The 21267-nt window shown below is 36.0% G+C and overlaps 1 protein-coding gene across 1 annotated transcript in view; it reads right to left on the reverse strand.

Moving 5' to 3' along the window:
- Window positions 1-20799, reverse strand: part of DCC (DCC netrin 1 receptor) — a gene marked incomplete at its 5' end in the record, with an annotated part of 282466 nt that extends 261667 nt beyond the window's left edge. Inside the window, 3 exons of the mRNA XM_019631644.1 lie at window positions 10671-10720; window positions 18860-18998; window positions 20651-20799. Of these exons, the coding sequence (XP_019487189.1) occupies window positions 10671-10720; window positions 18860-18998; window positions 20651-20799 (338 nt within the window). The remainder of the gene's footprint in view (window positions 1-10670; window positions 10721-18859; window positions 18999-20650) is intronic.
- Window positions 20800-21267: the final 468 nt, after the last annotated feature.

A 21267-nucleotide genomic window follows, 5' to 3' on the forward strand; every position in this document is an offset into this window, starting at 1 on the left:
ACTCAATGAATATATATAATTAAATAAACACAAGAATAAACACATGAAAGAATTAACCCGAGATTATTACAGGTATAATCTTTAAATTCTCCATTGCCTTTTCTCTAATGAAACTTCCAAATTAAAAGAGCATTTGGGTATTTTTTAAAACTGACAATGTTTCCTTTAAGTGCCATTAGATTTGATTTCATCAAAAGGGTTATGTACGCTAGTATCTAGGAAACACAAATATGTGTTTTTTTTCTTTCCCTGAGGTACAGAAAAGAATACTCAACTTGGAAATACTGAAATAGAGACATCTCTGGAGAAATACATGTTGATGTTACATCCATGGACATAGACATATATGTTCTTTGCAACACTTAGAGTCATCTATGCATAAAAGATAAAAAGCTACAGTCAGCTTTATATTTTAAAAAGCTGAATTGTATTTAAGGTCAGCATAAGGTATTTCTTCACATATAACCCCCTTTTGTGCGTCTCTTCAACTTTATCCATGTAAACCTAAAATAGATAAATCTAGTTAATAGCTTCTGCCACTCAGCTAAAACAAAAAACGGTCTGTCAAGTAGATTTCTCTGAAAGATGAGAAATATTTAGGTAGGAAGAATTTGGGTTACTACAAAAAAAGAAAGAGAAAGAGAGAGAGAGAGAGAGAGAGAGAGAGAGAGAGAGAGAGAGAGAGAGGAGAAAGAAAGAAAGAAAGAGAAAGAAAGAAATGGAATTTCTTAAAATTTACTTTGGAACAAAGTTATTTCTAGAAGACACGAGTAATCTCTCGCAGTTCTGTTAAAATTAGATATGTAATGTGAACTTATGCTAATTTTCTGAAAATACTAAATTGTTCTTGTATATTTTTAACCTATTATTACATGCTCTTTGATGTATTTAAAAAATCCATTTGTATTCAAAATGTAAAGCACTTTCTACAAAAGGTTCAGGAAACATGAAGGTGATGCGCTTAGATTTTGTCATTTTCACATAGTTTTCCGGTGGATTGAGTAATGTTTTGATGCTTTGGGAAACTAAAGGAGGCTATCATTTTCTATGCGAAAGAGCAACAGAATAAATGAAATAAGTAGATTTCCATGTTGAGTGTTATTGAGACTATATATTTAGATTGCATAATGTTAGTGGGCTTTTTAATGTGATTAAACTAAAATGAGTTCAGGGCAAGATAAGTCTAATTATTTAGTTTTTTGTGAATGCAGTTATATCTTAGAATAATACTCATATTTATATAGTTGCACTATTTTCTGGTAACATTTGTGTCACACTTCTTTATCTAATTTATGCCCACTTGGTTTAGTTTTATTAGTTAAATTAACAATGCTTGCTAATAAAATGTATGCCCAGTGTTCTGCTTTGCATTTGCTCTGAATCTAACATACATTTCCTAATGGTTCACAGCACAGCTGCCAAAATAATGAGAGGTTTTATTTTACTGCCAACAAACTTGGAGGGTTAAGGTAAAACTCTTCTCTGTGATCTCCATTTTTCCTCTTCGAACTTTTAACAACAAATATATTTGAGAATTTGGAATTGAGGAAAAAAACAGAATTATATTTGGAAATGCCAGGACTCTTTAAGATTATTTAATATAGTTTGTTGAAGTGTCAGCTTTGCTCACTTAACCAACTACACCTCCTCTGATGTGTTCTTTAGGCCCATCAGAGAGGAATACATAGTTGTGAGGGACAGAATCATACATGTAGATGGACTCCAGGAAAAATTGAAAAGTCAGGGCAAGGGGTTGTTTTAAGTTCCCTACTTAGCTCTCCTTTCTCAGCTTTTATGCCCATCTCTTCTATGCTTTCCACGCACAGCTCTGATGTCCACTGGATGGATGAGCCCACCTCCTAGCTTCCGGTCTAGACCCACTGAGCACCTAAACCATTTGAAGGCAAAACTTATTTTGAATTCTTATTTGTATTCCTTCCCTCACAAGGCTCTCTATATAGGAAGCACTGTGGCCAAATGTCCAACAAACCTAGCCTAGGTTCCAACCCCAGAGCTGCCACTTCCTCCCAGTGTGGCACCAAGGTACAGAATATTACCTAGTGTCTCTAAGCTTCAGTGTTCTTTTCGGTAAAATAGGGATAATTTATATACTCCACTGACCTTATCACTTTTTCATTATCCATCACCTCCCACCCCCATGCCCTCCTTTTCTTTCTTAGTTTAGATTCCGTGGGTCTTCTTTTGAATCACTGTCTTGCGAAACCTCTTAATTCACTGCACCCCTTCTCCCCCGGCAAACACCAAACAGAATAAAACCCAACTATCTGCCTACCTTAGGCCAGAAGCCAAGCAACCAACCATGGAGAGAAAAAAGGAACACAACTGTGTTGGCTAGTTTCACTTTAAATTCGTAACAACAAATTTCGAACGGTCAGACCACTGCTCAGCAATCATAATTTCACGTATATTACGATCTCTGTTCCACAATCTGAAATAACTATTTCTCACCTTTTCCCTCATCTTCAGAGTCTCTCTACTCGCTCCTCCAAGACTTCACACTCTGGTGACGACCATTTCTCATACTTCTCATCTTCCTAGCTACAATCTGACTGACATAACTGCATCCACACCCACTCTCTCTGCTTTGCTCATCTTACCAAGATTGAAATATCTGCTCCTATCCACTTACTGCTGGATCCTCTGCCTTCCTGTCTACTCCAAGGACTGCACTTCTGCCATTTCCACTCTCTCCTCTGCATCATTGATGCCCTCCTGTATAGGGCATTATTTCCAAAAGTTGCAGTCCCTCTCATGTTCAAAAAGGAAACAATAACATAAATAAATAAACAAACAATAAAACCTCCCTCAAACCTTACCATTTCCCCAAATTACTATCTATTTCTTTGCTCTATTTCAGAGCAAAACTTCATCTGAAGTCCCTTGAGGCAGCCCCTCAACTCTGCATTTTCATGCCCCTCCCACTGAGGTCGCTTATCTGTCATTATTTTACTATATTTTTCATCAACATGACATAGTTAACAACACCCACCTTTAGGATACACTCTTCCCCTTGGGCTTCTGTGACACTGGGTCTCTCTGGCTTTTTCCCCATCATTCTTGCATCTTCTAAATGTGAAGTGTCCCAAGGTTCAGCCATTTTTTTTTCTAATTATATTCTCTCCCAAGCTGTCACAGATATGACAGGGACTCCCAAATTTCTATCTCCTGCCACGACCAGTCCTCAGACCTCTAGTCTCATACACCCAACTGTCTACATGATTGGCATTATTAATGGCATGTCTAGCCATTGTCTTAAACTCAAAATGTCCAAAAAATAACTGATTGTTCTTTTCAAACCAATTTTCCCCCTACTCATCCTCATCTCATCAAACAACTACACACTCCACTCAACTTTTTTTTTGTAGCCAAAAATCTAATATCTATCCTTGATTCTTCTCTTCTCCTTGACTTTTATATCCAATCTCCTATCTAATCTTATAGGCTCCAGATCCAACACATATCATGAATTTTTCCACTTTTCCCTACATCTGCTCTGATTCGCAGTTCCAGCTAAAATAATCTCATACAGATCACTTGACTGTCACCTAATTGGTCTCACTGCTTCCTCTCTTCCCCTCCCCCAATAATTTTCCTCACAGGAGTCAGTTTGATCTTTTAAAAAGTTAAATGAGATCACTCCCCTTTTATAACCCTTTACATCATCCACAGAATGAACTGTCAATTCTTACTGTGTCCCGTAAAGTCCCATGTGATTTGACTCTGACCCACTGATCGGCGATTCCTTCATATTGCTGTTATTTCAGGTTCAAAATCATGTACAGATAGTTTCCTTCTGAAGGTTTTTGCACTAGTTGCTAGCTTTACTTAGAACAATTTACGCTGAGTGCACACAAAGCTGGCCCTTTTTCATATTTTTGTCTCAGCTCAAGCGTCCTCTCCCTTAAAAGTCCTTTCCCTGACAATCTGATTTAAATTAGGCCCTTCTCTGCCACATTATTGTGCTTAATTTTCTTCAGAGAACTCACCATTCTCTTGTGTCACTTGTTCATTTCTTTGTTTGCTTATCAGTCTATCTCCCTGTACCTGAGTAAGCTTTAGAAAAGGAGGACATTTGACTGCCTGCATGTAGCTTTTCCAGAAATAAGCACAGCTCACAGTTGGTATTCCAGTAATTCATTTAATGAACACTACTAATAAGTTTGTTATAAGAAGTAAATGAAATACTGGTTTAATGGCTTTGCACACTGCCAGACACAAACTATGTTCGCTAGTGCCATTATCATGATGATGATTAGGTGGTCCTTAAACATGTGTCAAGAATGTTCATTTCAATAACTCATGCTAGTGTCTTAAATCTTTCTGATGGAAAGATTAAATTGCCCATCAATAAAGATGAGGCATGTGTATTTTAACAGTTGTTTTCTAATGTAAGCAATATTTTAAGCTACATTAGTGATTACATTTTTTGCATACGAGTACAAGTGAATTTTTCAACATCTCTAAAATCAAATCACACAACTGCTTTTACCTACTGGCAGAAATGAACCTGTTCATGTCTTCTAACTAATCAATCATTCTAACTATAAAAGAAAGTTCCATGAACTAAATTAAAATCAGAGACCTTATCATAGACCTAGATTCATTTAATTTAAGCCAGTTATTAAACCTCCCACTTTTCAAAAATGTATGACTTGAGGGAAATCTCATTAAACTTCATGGAAAGGCTAAAGGGAGCTTTGCCTTTGGAGCCAACCAGAAATGAAGCCATTAGAAATGTGTGTGATGAAGTACAAATTATAAGGTGATATTAAACTGGGACTAGAAGTCAAAAGAGAATGGTGTTCTATCACATACTTTAATCTCTTTGTCAAAATCCTTTGTTCAGATATACTAAATGGCAGTGAATATAATAAATTTGGGAAGATCAAAATACAATAACCTCAAAACACAAAAGAGCAAAAAAATAATGTATTTAAATATTTGAAATATGAAGATGAGAACTCTCTAGAAAGTGTTTTTTCTAATCCTGTTCACATTATAAAAAGTTCATATTGACATGGAGATTTAATCATGTCTCTGACTTATTCACATCCTGTAATAGATGTCATAGGTAGTTCTCAAGTCTCTATTCTATAGTTATGCACATAGGCTCTTTAAGGACTGTTCCTATATTCATATCTAGCTTTTCATATATTTAATTTTTCATCTCTCTCTCTCTCTCTGTTAGTTAATTCAATTTACATATTTGTTTTAAATTAATTCAGGTAAGAATATACTATTGGGGGGGTGATGTATTTTTTTTAATGTAAGTAGGTTAGCATATATCTGAACATGGGTGCTATCTTAATTATCGATACAACATAGTTTTATTTTTGAGGGAGTTTCATGAATTATTCTATGTAGTCTGATTTTAATATAATATGAAACTTTATATACAGTCTATTCTAAACCAAAACAGAAAGATTACAATATAAGAGCAACCAGGGGACATTGCTTCCTTATAATTATGCTCCTACCCTCACACCCTTCCCAGAACTGTTTCAGTCATAATTCCCTGGACATTAACTATGCTCAAAGGACAGTCATGAAATGGATCAATAAAGAGATCAATAGAATAAATACAGGAGTTCTACATCTACTTGAATTGAATTGATAGATAACGGGACCAGACACTATATTCAAGCAGAAATGCTCTGTGTATTATGATTGAGAAAAATACCAGTGTTTGTAAGCATAAATGTCATTATATTTAAATTGTCCATCTGTAAGCAAATGCCAGTTTCTAATTTATTTTTAAACAGAATCAATCACCTACAGTCTCCTATGTGTCATATTTCTCTGTAATAAATACATTTCAGAAATCCACTATATTTGTGAGAGGAAGACTCAGAGCCTGGCTCCAAAGAACTCAGTGGTCCAAGTGTATTTTATGAAGGATTTAGGATGATCCAGAAAGAAACAAAAATATAACTTTTTTCAAGAGGTCTCTGAATCATATGCCGATGCACAACACACAATGGTGAGATCACCATTTACAGGAAGGGTGGTGGGACTGCAGAGGTGGTTCAAGAACACCTGTGTGAACAGTGTTTTCAGGGAGGCTGTGATGCAGCAGGGAGCAGTGTGAATTCAAGTGCCCTCTGAACAGCCAAGAGAAGACCTTAACCCCAATTTCAGAAAAAAAACAAAACAAAACACAGAGGACCTACAAATTAATATTGCAGCTCACATTGGCTCTTTGTTTTCTATTCCTCCAGTTTCTCCTCTTCTCTTCACTGTCACACTTTTGTTCACAGTACCTAATAAGTGGGTATCCCAGTTGGGAGTCAAACGCAAATGACTTGCTCGGGTTATTCACTTGGCTATCACTTCTATTGTAAAAGAATTATCACTAGTCGAATGACAGGTGACAGAGACCTCAGTCAAAACCCATCCTGTCACACCACATCTTCAGAAGGGTGCCTTCCTGAGGTTACTCAAGGATACAACATTTAGACTCCTGTATTGTTTGAAAAATATATATGTTAAAACATTTGGGGCAAAAATGATCAGTTTGTTTTCAGGAGTTGGAAGTTGCTGTTTTAGTTCTCCCTTTGGGGAGTTTCTGGGTAAAGGGAATTGTATGATCACTAAACGAATTTTCAAGTTATTTAAGCATGCCAAATTATGCTGAAACACAGGGGAGTGAGACTCTTTAAGATGCAGGAAAGTAAGAGTCACGTTTTCCACTGTTGTAATGAAGACATCACACACACTATCGAAGTGTGAATGACTAACTGGGTACCAGCTTTTAGGAATGCAATGAAATGACATTCACATTGATGCATCTGGCAAACAAGGATAAGGACTTCAACAACACAGAGGCGGGCAGTGATATAAGAAGAGGGATCCGATATTCTGCACTTAAAAAGAGCTAGACCTGCACGATGAATCATACCTGCTGAAATAGTGGGTGTTGTGTTTTCTTATTAGGGTTTAATATTTCATCCCTTATGATCACCCTATAGTGCTCAGTTGATAAATTTCTAAACTTGTGAGTTAAGTCCAGTATTTTTTAACCAATATGCTTGCACCATTTTCTCTAATACTGTAAAGATGAAAAGATTGAGAGAAGGTATAACAGGTAGAAATATAGTCGTAGATGTTTGGAGCCACAAGAGACTTTAGAGATTATCTCTCCAACTCTCTCATTTTATCAGTGAGAATACAATATCAACTTTAAAGAGTTGCAATAGGTTAAATGTGGTTAGATAAAAAGCCCATTTTCTTTCACATGTTTCCTACTAAACTGTGAGCTCCATGGAGGCAGGACTGGGACATGTTCCTGGCATTACACAGAGATATAGATATAATTATAGACAGAGATATAGAGGTACAGTAGATATATACTTCCTAGCATTATACATAATAATAGTGTATATCTATGTACAGTATATATAGAGAGAGGGTGCCAAAAAATGTATACACATTTTAAGAAAAAAAACTGTATTAAAATTCTAATAATATATACCGATAACAAAAGATGAATATGAGTCATGTGTTTACATTTTTTTGGCATCCCAGGTATAAGACATATAGTAAACACACAGTAAATGTGGAATGACTAAATGCAACTGAGGCACAGTGACTTCCGAAATCTCAAAGAGCTACTTAAACAGCCCAAACATCTTGAATCTCAGCATACTTGAAATGGTCTAATTCTCAGTGTTTTTGCATTGGAACATAGGAAAACAGTCAATTGCCAACTGAATAAGCTCTTTGCATTCAATAAACCTGTGCTTTACATGCTAGCCCACTAAGTTATAATATCTATGTCTTTAAGTAATAATTGAATTTCAAAGTAAAACCTTAAGCAAATTATCCTTATGAAAAGTTTTCCTAATAAAACAGCCACAGTTTAAAGTCCACACATCAAAGCATTATTATTTTTCTTTTCTTGTAAAGATATGATTTCTTGTAAACAAAATTTTAGTACCAAAAAAATAAATAACCATCTCATTATGATGTACTGTTGCCTAAAATGAGTATCTATAGTTCAAGCCATTCCTTCCAAAGAAAATTTGTGTTCATGGCTACTTTGCAGAAAGGGAATCTAGACTTTTCTGTGATTACAGTTTCATAAACATAATCGACTACACCGGGTTTTCAAGGACAAGAGTAACAGAATTTCCTTTGGCTCTTCTATCTAAATGTATAAGGACCTCTCTGCATATCCTGGATTATGGTTTCTCAGCCCAATTGCCTTTAGGTGGCCAGAACTCAAACAAATCCTATTAAGTGTGATGTGGCAGTTCTGCATACAGAAATCCTAGCCATGTGTGTACAAAAATATTAGCACCCCCAAATTTCCTCATTCCTCATCAATAAAATGATCAATTATGTTTTATAATTGCAAATAGGATACAGAATAACATTTAAAAATATGACTCTGTTCCTTTTATATGAAATAAAATTCCCAAGTAAAAGGCAATTGTGACATAAAAGTCATAATTCTGTTAGTCTAAAAGAGTACAATACTTATTCAAGTACAATGTTTCTTTTTAAATAAACTTTGTTCCTTGCAATGGCATTAGTCAGGAGTAAATGTTAGTATATTTGAGAACATTTGCTTCAAACAAAAGAAGACTATCAAAATAGAATATGGTTCTTGTCTTTCCATCAACATATCGGGGATGATAAAGCAGTGCTTTGATCATCTAGTTTGTTTCCTTCTGGTAACAATCCAAGAAAAATAATTTATAATTTCTTAAATGCTAGGAAATATGATAACAGAACAGGAGGTGTAGAGAGGAAGGGGTTTTCCAGCACCTGGGCCTACTGTATTCATTCTGAAAAGCTAATGAACAAGCTATGTTTTCTAGCAGTTCAATGTTCCAGAGATAATTACAAAAGGATAGAAACAGGAATGTTTGTATCTGGTTGCTGCAAGCGCTGTATGTTTTAGAAGAGTAAGGGCTGTGATATTTGTATTTGTGTGTGTGTGTGTGTGTGTGTGTGTGTGTGTGTGTGTGTGTGTATAAATCAGTCCAGGATTTCCCTCTTTAGGAAATAAATCCACATTCAAATACAGTCAGCATCCAGGGTTATTCAATGTCTTATTCACATTTCAGAAGAAGACATTCACTCTTTGTTGGAGTAGTCTTTTAAGGGATACAAGTACACACAAAACATAGTTTATATCAGTTTCTATGATCTGTCCTGAAAGAAGTGCAGTGGAGAAAAACGCTGATAGCAAATGAGTCATTACAGCAACAGACACTACAACTTGCTTTCCAAATTTAAGTCATTAAGAACTTACAATAATTGTAAAAACTATTTGACTTTAATTTGGCAATCTTTTAATTTGAGTGTCTGTAAAACATGTAATGTTGCTGCAAATAATGCCTTTTTTAGGGTGATGTTTATTTATGCTTTTTTTCCTTTAGCTTATTATTTTCTCCCTAAATTCATGTATTTTTCTCCCTTCTATTTTTAAATTTATGTCACTGCTTCTTATCAAATACAGTGCCTAAAAATGTAAGAGGCTAACAATTATAGAGACATTTCACTAGCTCCTAAAGATAAATTCACAGGACAGAGGCAAATCTGATCAAAGTCATCGAAAAACGGTTATATCAGAAATTTTTGCAAAACACTGCAAAGATTTGTACATTGCCTGAAGTAATAGCAACTGACACCACGTTAGGTAGATCCATTACATATGTTATATTACTATTTTCTCATGATAAATCAGTGAGGAAGGCATTAACACACACACTAAATGGATATAGAAACAGGTTTGATGAGATTGGAACCTTTTCTAAGATCCCATACAGTTATTAAAAGGGAAGGCTAGGATTTAAAACCACAGAATGAATGAGTTTCTCTAAGACCCATGTAAGTTCCCTGCTGTTTCTCAGAGTTTAGAGACCAGTTAGGCCAACCCCCTGCCTCCCCAGCCCACCCCACTGAGGCCCACGGGCAGTGAAACGGTTCCCCTGAGTGCACACGACCAGATAATCACAGAGCCAAGCCAGGCCAATCCTTGTTTCCTTCACTCTACTATATAGTCTGGGCTTATTGTCAAAGCTGAGACACACTTGAAATAAGGAGATGTTTCTAGAAAACTGGTTTCTGGCATCAGGTTCCTTATATTCAGCTATACCTAGCCTAATTTAAGTCCTTTTGACAATTATATCTACTTTCCAGGCCAGGAAAACATTAATTACTGGTTAACATTGTTTCATAAATATAACCTTATGGGGCCTCCAGAATGGCCTGCAATGCCTACATTTATAAGGGAAGAATAGGGATAATGATGGAACACTCGACTCTAATTAATATGTCAGGAAATCGTCTCTCTTTATCCCGCCTCTTTCAATTGTTTTACTCATTGCTACATTCAACTGTTCCATTTAGCATATTATGCCCTATACTGGTAAGTATAAAATAGGCTTCCTTTTTTTTTCCCCTGATGGAATAGCCTTTAATCATTACAACATTATAAAATCAAGTATAGTAGAGGTAAACAAATCCTTCCTTTAAATTAATTCAAGTGTGAAGGAAGAAGCTGTGGGGTCGACGCCGCCCACTATACTGTTCTGCAGCATTTCTTCACATGGGAGCCACCATTTTCCCCACAGAGTGCAGGGGTGAGCAAATGTCATATGTGCATAGGTAATGAAACAGAGACCATTTCAACAGCTTACCCTTGAATTAACCACTTCCAGGGAGATGTTCTGAGGTGGGGCACTTGGCACTAAAAGGAAAAGCCAAACAAAACAAGGTAAGATGGTTACTGCCACAGTCATGAAAGACAAACTACAACACTTTTGAAAAGAGAAAGCATGTCTTTTTGACAGTTCATGATGATAATTAGATAGGTCGATCCAGGTGTTACTTTCAAATTTTCCTGGGGAGATAAAAAATAAATGCATTTATCTATTTTTTCTCACTTGGTGGCCAGTTATTCATGTAGGGAGCCCCCAAAAACTGTTAGGCAAGTGAACACCTGCAGTGATACCAAATGCTGACATTTAATTACAGCTTTCCGGCGATAACCTTCCCAGAGAAACCAATAAAAAACACACAGGAGATTTCCTAGAGTGGTTTTAAAGGCTTAAGATGTTGTGCATTTCAGGATCTGCATGGTTTTATGATGAAATATGTCATTGTAAGGGTCACTCGTGTTGCTTAATCCCTTTAATGTAATCTTGATTATCTCTTAAAAAGTGAAAAGAAGAAATACATCCTGGTTTTTCGTTCCCTGTATGTAATTACACTTGTGTGTCATAGATGCAGGTTACCAAATAGCATTCAGTGAGTCGATTCTATTAACAAAGGAGCAGTTTATTTTTTCTTTATGGATTTTCTAGGGATTTTGTTTCTCTTTACTGCATTTTGATTGTCCCACTCCTTCATGAAAGAAGGGAGAACAGAAAAAGTTTTCTTTATAATATGTACAACGAATATGTACTATATCAAAAAGCAAATATTCTATCAGGTGAGTGATTCAAAGACAAGCGTTCACTGAACAGCTGTTATGTGTCAGGCACTACTCTAGATGTCTTGGAAGAATCATAAAAAAATAAAGCTTTCTGTCCCATGATAGGAATGGAAGCAGTGTTCAATAAATGCTTAATATATATTAGTCTATAACATGAGTAGTACCTATCCTTGTTCATGACAAATTGATGAATTTAACAGAGAAGAAATGCTCTGAGCACTTTCAAGATTTTTTTTGTTATGTTCTCTCTTCTTTTACTTGAAATAGGAAGACAATATCTATGTTTTTCTAGGGGTCTTACATTTTACCCAGAATTTATTTATGCCCTACTCTGATTTTACCTTTTGAAAAGTAATCACCATAAGGGCATGATATATGACTGATTAATCTTTATATCCTCTAAACCGACATTCAATTAATATTCACTGACTCAATGACTAAATGAACAAAGGGATACATCCTAAAATATTAGCTCCTGGGCCTTCCTGGACATGAGGAATTGTAATCACTTATTTTGTTTTGATTTTGAACTTGGTGCTTGATAAAGGCTATAACTAAGGTAACGTCATAAAATGCTCACTGGAGGCTGGTTTTTCATGAATTGGGTCAACAAGTATTCTTTCAAAAAATATTTCATAATTTGGGAACTAGACTTTATTATTTAATTTCTTCTAGCTCTTACTATGGTTTTCTTGTCAAGTATGGACTACAACCCCCACAGGGACCAGGAAGGATTTCTGTCCCTTTTGCTGTCGCATCCCCAGCGTTGACAAGAGTGTCAGGCACAGGGGCTGCACTCAGCAAATATCTGTTGAATTAATTAATAGAAAACTTGTAAGATATAATGAAATTTTTCATATTCAGGGCTTCTGCCACAAGCTTTTTAGCACGTTTTTAAAATCTGAGGTATAACACACATACAGTAAAGTGCACAAATCTTGAATGTATGAATTTGATAAGATTTTGTGTGTGTGTGTTCCCATTTAAACAGCACTAATTTCAAGATTTAGAACATGTAGAGTACCAAGGAAAGCTCGCGTGCATCTCTTCCCAGTCAACACCACTCTTCTGACTTCTGACTCCATAGATTAGTTGAGCTTGCTTTTGAGCTTACTAAAAAATGAAATCATAGTTGTTTTTTTTACCAGGCTGGCTTCTTTTGCTCATTATTATTTCTTGATATTCATTCATGTTGTTGCATATAGCAATAGTTTTGTTTCTGGGGTTTTGTTTACTTTTATTGCTCGACAGTGTTACAATACGGTGTAAGACCTTTATATTTTATATTTAGCCATTCTACTGATGAATGACATTTGGATTACTTCAAGTTTGAGGCCATAAGAATAAATCTGCTATGAAAATCCTTGCATATATGTTTTGGTGGACAATTGCATTCATTTCCTTCGTTATGTACCTAGGAGTGGAAATACTGATAGGAGTGGAAACCCCTGTGGGGATGGAGTGTTACACATACTCATATGTCAAGCTTTCATAAAGTTTTCTAAAGTGGTTGTAACAATTTAAACTCATACTAAGTATACTTGCAACAAAGTTCTAGTTGCTCCATAATTTTACCGGCATTGGGTATTTTCAATCTTTTTATTTTTAGTCACCTGGTAGTTGTAGAGTGGTTTTATCTGCTTTTCCCTGAGGACTAGCAATGCTGAGCATCTTCTCACAGGTTCAATGTCATTTGGACATCTTTTCTTTTTGTGGAGTTCTTAAAGTATGTTTTTATTAACATGGATCTGTTTCCCCCAAACTCACCTCTAAAATTTTTATTTTACAACTTGTATTCCATTTCAAGTTGCTATTATTAAAATATTAAGATATTACTTTTCTCTAAAGCGAAAATAGTCAGAAGGGCTCTTCTGCATCTGACAACATTTCATATCATCTCAACTCTACATATGCTATGCTAATTAAACAGGATGCCCTGAATGACCTTCACTAACCCCCAGACATCTCAGTCCAGTCTCCAGGAAAGGGAAGAATGCAAAGGCCTTCATAAGATGATATCTACATCCCCTTTCTTAAAAAGAGAAAAGATTAGAGGTAGGCTGGAAATCACAATAATTGCGTAATAGAAGGACCAAACTGAGAGCTTCACAAGGAGGAAGAATTTAATATAATCTATATTCAAATTATTTGTAAAGAATTGAAGACTAAAAGTGGTACAAACTGAAAAAGAGTGCTATGCTCTAAATCACATATTATCACAAACCTCTCAAGAATGAAATTCTTTCAAAGCAAAGTTTGGCAATGATGTCTTACTATTGATAATGAGTCACTCCTTACACATGAAACAACCTTTCTAATTTGCATTTAACATGATGTTGTAATATTTACATATCATATTGAACTTTACTAATCATATTACACCCACTTTTTGACCAATTAATTAGTATCAAAATATAATTTCAGTAGCTTGATTTATGACAGGTGATTGAATTTTGGGGGAAGGAGAAGGTAACAAATTTATCATACTTCTAGTTACTGTGCTAGTTGATATGTAACCCTCAAATGTCATTTTAATATAAGTTTATAAATGGTATTTCTGGAAAGCCAAGAATATATAAGAGAAAGGATAAATAAGTGCCCTTCTTTTTTGTAACAACCACAATTTAATAAACATCAAGATTATTTTCTGCATTAGGAATCGAAAGGTATAAATTCCCAAGGTGGACTTATAAAAATGGTATTGATGTATTTTGTCTATTTTTTTGCAATATCAATTTCTCTTACTTTCCATTGATAGCACGCTGGCTATTCTCACTTTACACAGTCAGAAAAGAAAACAGAGAATTTTTCAGTGGTAGTTTTAGTTATCAATTGCTGCTCTCTCACTCAGACTATCAATTTCCATATTATTTACCAATAAATAGATGGATAGGATAAGAGCTTGGTAGAAATGAGTAGAAACCACATTTAGCTGGGTTTTTCTTTATTTGTCTTTTTATCTGACAATGTTTCATTGTCTCATGAGGCAGGAGAGAAAGATACAGTTCATTGCTTTTCTCTTCAAAATGTCAAGCAATTTATCATTTACAATAGGTTCATTAAAGCCAATCAGAGGTGTTTGGTCTGGAAACTCCTCTCTATATGGTGGAACATGCTGGTTTGCAATACCTGGGATGTCATTCTGTAGCATAGATCAAGTTCACACAGTAAATGAATCACCATACACAGAGTCATTTGAATGCCTCCCATCAGCAAGTGTGTTCTGTCCTGTACACACACTTTATGAATTGTAATAATTCATATATAATCATGAGCTCTTTTCCTTGAAGGAACTAATATGAGACATTTATTACAGAATAAGAGAAACTCACTATATTTCTGCATTGAATCCGCCTCTTTACTTATGAGCTTATGTGACCTGTCTCTGCCTCTTACTATTAGGTTGGTGCAAACGTAATTGTGGTTTTTGCATTGTTGAAATTTGCCTTTGATATTGGAATACATTCTTAAATAAATGTTGTTATGTTATACGTCATTTTAATGCACATTTCTTGCTTTATGTTTTTTTTGCTGATGACTCATTACTTGCTATTTATTTTATATGTATTTCAGACTATGGAAATGATGTTAGACAAAAAGCAAACTCAAGTGATTTTCTTATTCGAGTTCAAACTGGGTCGTAAAGCAGCAGAGACAATTCGCAACATCAGCAATGCATTTGGCCAAGGAGCTGCTAATGAACGTACAGTGCAGTGGTGGTTCAGGAAGTTTTGCAAAGGAGATGAGAGCCTTGAAGGTGAGAAGAGTAGTGGCTGGCCATTGGAAGTTGACAACAACCAATTGAGAGCAATCATCGAAGCTGATCCTCTTACAACTACACAAGAAGTTGCCAAAAACCTCAACATCAACCATTCTACCGTCATTTGGCATTTGAAGCTAATTGGAAAGGTAAACAAGCTCGAAAGGTGGTGCTTCATGAGCTGACTGCAAATAAAAAAAAAAACACTGTTTTAAAGTGTCTTCTTCTCTTATTCTATGCAACAACAACAAACGATTTCTCGATTAGATTGTGATGTGCAATGAAAAGTGGATTTTACATGACAATTGGCAATGACCAGCTCAGTGGTTGAACCTAGAAGGAGCTCCAAAGCACTTCCCAAAGCCAAACTTGCACCAAAAAATGGTCATGGTCACTGTTCGGTGGTCTGCTACCTGTCTGATCCACTACAGCTTTCTGAATCCCTGCGAAACCATTACATCGGAGAAGTATGCTCAGCAAATCGATGAGAGGCACCGAAAAATGCAACTGAAAGGGCCCAATTCTTCTCCTCAACAATGCCCGACTGCACGTAGCACAACCAACGCGCCAAAAGCTGAATGAATTGGGCTATGAAGTTTTGCCTCATCTGCCATATTCACCTGACCTCTCACCAACTGACTACCACTTCTTCAAGCATCTCGACAACTTTTTCAGGGAAAACGTTTCCACAACCAGCAGGATGCATAAAATGCTTTCCAAAGAGTTTGTCAAATCCCAACATATTTTTATGCTACAGGAATAAGAAAACGTATTTCTCATTGGCAAAAATGTGTTGATTGTAATGGTTCCTATTTTGATTAATAAAGATGTGTCTAAGCCTAGTTATAATGATTTAAAATTCACAGTCTGAAATCACAATTACTTTTGCACCAACCTAATAGCTTATATGACCTGTATCCCAGTTTTGTCATCTGTTAAAGTAGGAGAAAATATAGCATTATGAGAATAAAAGGTTAATATCAGAGCAGCGCCTTGCACTAAGAAGTACTCAATCAATATAGTGGTAACAGTAAGAAGCATATTCCCATAGTTAAGGGTGCCTATGAAATTGGGCCCTTCTTCTTATCTGACAATGTTTCATTGTCTCATGAGACAGAAGAGAAGGATACAGGACAAGCTCACGTGGACACTGATACATGTTAATTAACTCATATAATCTGTTAATAACCTACCCATGTCAACTAATTCAAGAGACAGTCTTTGGGAACAAACTGACAAGACTAGTTACATTCTACACTAGAGAGGAAGCTGCCTAGATTGGTGACCTAGGGTACCAAATGCTTTGAAGGAGTGGACCACTAAACCAAAGATACACTAGGTAAAGGAATTTGAACAAAAAAATGATGTTTCTTCCCAAAAAATCAATTAAAGCAGAGCTAAAATAGGGAAAGCTCATTAGGAAAACATCTTTACAAGAAATCTTAGCATAACAGGGGACCATTGAGATAATTAATTCAAAAAAATTATTTGCATTTAATTTTTTTTCTATTTTATTTTCCTATGGTCCCAATATAAATTTTTTATGGTAAGGATGCCTTTGACCTGATAAGAAATATGATTCTCTCTATAACACACATGCTTTTAGACATAGTCATATGTCAAATTTTCCACACAAATAGGAAGTCCTAAAGATAGGTTTACACATACAAACATTTGTACAGGGTTGGCTGAACTGTCTGGTTAATTCAATAAATATTTACTGAGTTGAAAGGAATACAGAGGTGACTATAACATCATCCCTCATATGAGGAGCATAGTGTAATGAGAAAAAGGGTCATGCACATTGGCATAGATGGAATTTATTAATACTTAATAATAATACTTAAATCTATGTTTGCCATGCTCATGTTTTAGGTGCTTCCATGGATTAGCTCATTTAATTTTCACATCTCCCTTTTATAACATCCAGAAAGTCAAGGAGAAAAGGGCTTGACCGAGACTGGGAAGTAGGTGACTATTAAATGTGATTAAATACATATCTATATGATGTGTGGCCTCTGCATCAACAGCTTCAGTCGAAAGGAGACATCCGGTTAGGGTGGAAAGAAGGGGACTAGATGATAAGGGAATGAAAGCCGGGGATACAGGGTTGTTTTGTTGGAAATTAAAAGAGACAAATTGATTATAAAGATGAAGGCAGACAAGGTCAGAGAGCCCACTTCAAGGGGGCCATGAAGGTCCTGCTTTCTCCTATCAAATGCATCTAATAGAGAAAAGTGGGGTCCCTTGCACAGTGATGCTTGTTAGGGTCATGAAATCCTTTAATGTAGTGACAGGCATTTTCTAACTCCTAAATGTTGCAACACTTCCAGATGATAATTCTTGGACTAATGAGTAATAATCTATCTTTCTCACTTATGACATTTAAAACCTAAGTGGAGACGAAGGCCACAGTATTACAGTTCAGAGTGTGAATGAAATCTACATAAATTATGTAAAAGATTCATTTTCATTTGCTTTCCTTTTCTTTTTATAATTATCAGTTATGAAGTAATTTATTCTGCCAATAAATATTCTGTTCTGTCTTCAATAACAGAATCCGATGGACATAAGAATTACATTAAAAATGACACTGAAGTGGTGTCACATATAAAATATTTTTTCAAGTTAAATTGCAAATGAGCATTACTCCTGTGTCTTTTTTGCACTGTCCTTAATAACCTGATGCCTGTCCTCATTCCGCTGATATTGTGCGAAATATCTGCCCAGATCATTTCATAGGTTAAAGAATGGTGGATTGGTTGAGGAATCATAAGCTAAAGTCATTTATTTTTTGAAATTCAAAAGATCAATAATTTATAGAATTGCACACACCAACATGGAAACTGCTACTGAAAAGAAATAGATGGTTGCTTGTTTAACATTCATGAAGGTCACATCTCTGCATTTCTGCACCTGCCTGAATTTTCGTGGGCCCCACACATACACTCTGCTGCATTTTATTTTCACTTTGCATTAAATTTACCAACATTTCATTATCATCCATTTCTTAGATCTCTAATTTCCTCCACTACTGCTTTGTCAAATCTGTCCTTCTCATTCAGCCTTCTTCTTCTCTTTTATGGCAGTTAAGAAAGTATGAATAATCTTTCATTTGCTAGGCATGGTACAATTAAATGTGTACATTTTCACATGCAGTCATAATGATTTCAATGCTGGATTATTTGGCCTAAGTCCTTACAGATATGCATATATTTTCACATTAAGAGGTATATGGAAGAGGATTGTCCATCGTTTACATTTTTTTATCATCTACCTCTATTTAGAACAAGAAAGAAACATGCCAATGTAAATTAGTGTACACATGTACACAAATGTGTTTAGGTTTATAGAAATAAAAAACAGCACAAAAATTATTTTAAGCTCTTAGGCAGTAGTCACACTTTGAAGATTACCTATTAGGACATCCTGACTCAGAGTGTATACCTTATGAAAATTAAATTTGACTGTAATGGATAGTTTGAGTGAATTAGCCAAATATTTAATTTCTGCTAAAAGAATCCATAAAGTATTCATTAGGAAACCTTGAAAATGGAATCTATGACTCACACACAATATTATTTGATTATCACAACAAATATATGAGTCAACTTTCACTGTTGATCACTTACCATCAGAAAGTGTAATCACTGTTATATCATCAGTCGAGACTCCTGGCCCATAGCGATTGTAAGCTAGGAATCGAAGAGTATACTCCGTGAATTTTTTCAGGCCTTCCAGCTTGTAAGATAGTCCATCAACCTCTATATTCTGGAGACATAAAAAAAAAAAAAAAAGCCAAAACTGTTATTCAGGAGGCACATGAAAGCAGCAATGGCAGACATTCTGTGCAGTCTGCAAACTGGATATTTTACTCACAAACTACACATTAGCCTTATAGTGAGTTGCAAAACCTACTTGTGACACACACTACACACTTCCCCACTAATGCCCGAGCTGCTCTGTAGACACCTAGTTAAACTAGCAGCATGCTGTTTTTACAGTCATTAAGTTTCAATTTGTTGAACACCACCAAATACGCTGAATGGTGTGCAGCACTCCGCCCACACCCAGACCCTGACAGGCAGAAGGCAGCTTGAAACCCACTGGAACAGAGTGGCTCCCATACCCTAAATGGCATAGTTCACCAAGAAATGATGGGTTTCTTTTCATGTGCTGAAATATAGCCACATCTCTTGAAACTGACAGATACTTTGCCATCATTTTTATCTCTCAAAATGCTATGAGGTAGGTTTAGGTTTAGAACTGTGTTCAGCACTGCACAGCTGCAGAACTGAGGTGCTGGAGGTGAAGGTCATGGAGAAATCAGAGCCAGTTCCCTCTAGAAGACACATTCCTTAGCTCTCAACATTGATCCTCACACTCACATATATCTTGGGTAGCATCATCTTTGAATTTATTTAAATAGATTGGTAACATGCGTTATTGAAGCACTAAAATACGTACAATAGAAAAGTCGATAGAATAGAAAGACGAAAGTAAGAGCTACATCGAATGGAAGCCGCAAGCAAGAAAAATGGAATGAATGAACACTTAGCAATTCTTCTCTTACAATATAACTTGGGACTTGGAATTTTTTCTGAATATGACTGTTGCAAAATATTTTTTAAAATGTTTACGTGGAAGCATGAGGACTGCAGTATGCTTGGCAAACCTCACTACACATCCTATGTGCTCTGCTATCCCAAGGTCTCCTCTGCGTCTTTCCTTTAACTACACTCTTGTCTATATATCTTTTTTCATATGAAGTTGAGAATCTGGAAGAAAACTTCTCAACAGTCATATATATGTCACAAATAGAACTGCTGAGTTTCCCGTGTCTCCCTAAAGACTCATTTAACTCTTCCTTTGCCTGAAAATCTAATTTGCCTATTTTCAGGCATCTGTGCTAACCACAGATTAGAAATGCAAGAAGGAGGAAGGTGGCCTTCTGCAGTATGCAGACTGAAGCAAAAAAAAAGGCAAGTGATAAGTGACAGTCTGATGGTGGAGAGAAGACAGAAATATCATCACATACACAAGAATTAAAAAAGCAATTTAGCTGAGGTCATTGAATATAAATTAAACCCTCATATTGAATGAGGACTGAAAATGCAAATGCTTTCTGAGACCAGATGGGTTAATCCAGATGTGGTTACACTGGCCAGGGCAACTATATACTCAAACAAAACCTCAGTATCCTTTATACTGACTTCATCTCGTTACCCATGTGCCTCTCTTACCACCAAAATGCCATTCAATTGCTTCATGTTTTCAGTAGCAGGTGACTTAACACTGATCAGCTATCCAGTTAATGTGCTGGACACTGGCTGGCATATCAAGAGCTTCCATATCTCCTCCGACTTCTTCAGCTCGAGAGCCATCCCACAGGTGGCAGAAGTGGGGCCCATTCCCTCGCCTACCTGCTCCTTTCCCGTGGACACTTCAGTGCAGAATAATCTGTAACCTTGGACTGGACCATTTGCATAGGCAGGGGGTTCCCAGGTAATGAGAATTGAGGTAGGTGAGGTAGATACGGCTTGCAGGTTTTCAACTGGCCCTGGAACTTGCACTGCATATGAGAGAAATTGATTAGCATAAGAGGGTGCTCGCTCTCAAAACAAACAGAATGACATTTTTTACAGTTCAAGGAAATGATAGCAGCATATACTATTTCTAAAACCATATGAAATAAGAACATAAAAACTATAAAATATAAATATAATGAAATTTTCGAGTTATTGCACTTTAAAATGGAGAAGAGGACTTATACATTCATCTAAACTTATTTCATTTTACAGCTGAGGAAACTGGTCAAGGAGTATAAGTACTAGGATAATCGCAGAAAAAGATGGGGTTCTTAATCTAAATTCCTAGTGTGGAAAATTTTCCACTATGCCAGTATGCCTTTGCCTGTGTAGTGCTAATAACTGCAGAGGGAAAAGAGAGAACACGATGAGAATACTTATACATCATGTTTCTGCTTATAATTTAAATAGGCAGCACAGCTATGGGTAATTTACCACATTGTCTTTAAGTC

The sequence above is a fragment of the Hipposideros armiger genome, unplaced genomic scaffold (genome assembly GCF_001890085.2).
Source record: "Hipposideros armiger isolate ML-2016 unplaced genomic scaffold, ASM189008v1 scaffold_1027, whole genome shotgun sequence".
Classification (NCBI taxonomy): domain Eukaryota; kingdom Metazoa; phylum Chordata; class Mammalia; order Chiroptera; family Hipposideridae; genus Hipposideros; species Hipposideros armiger.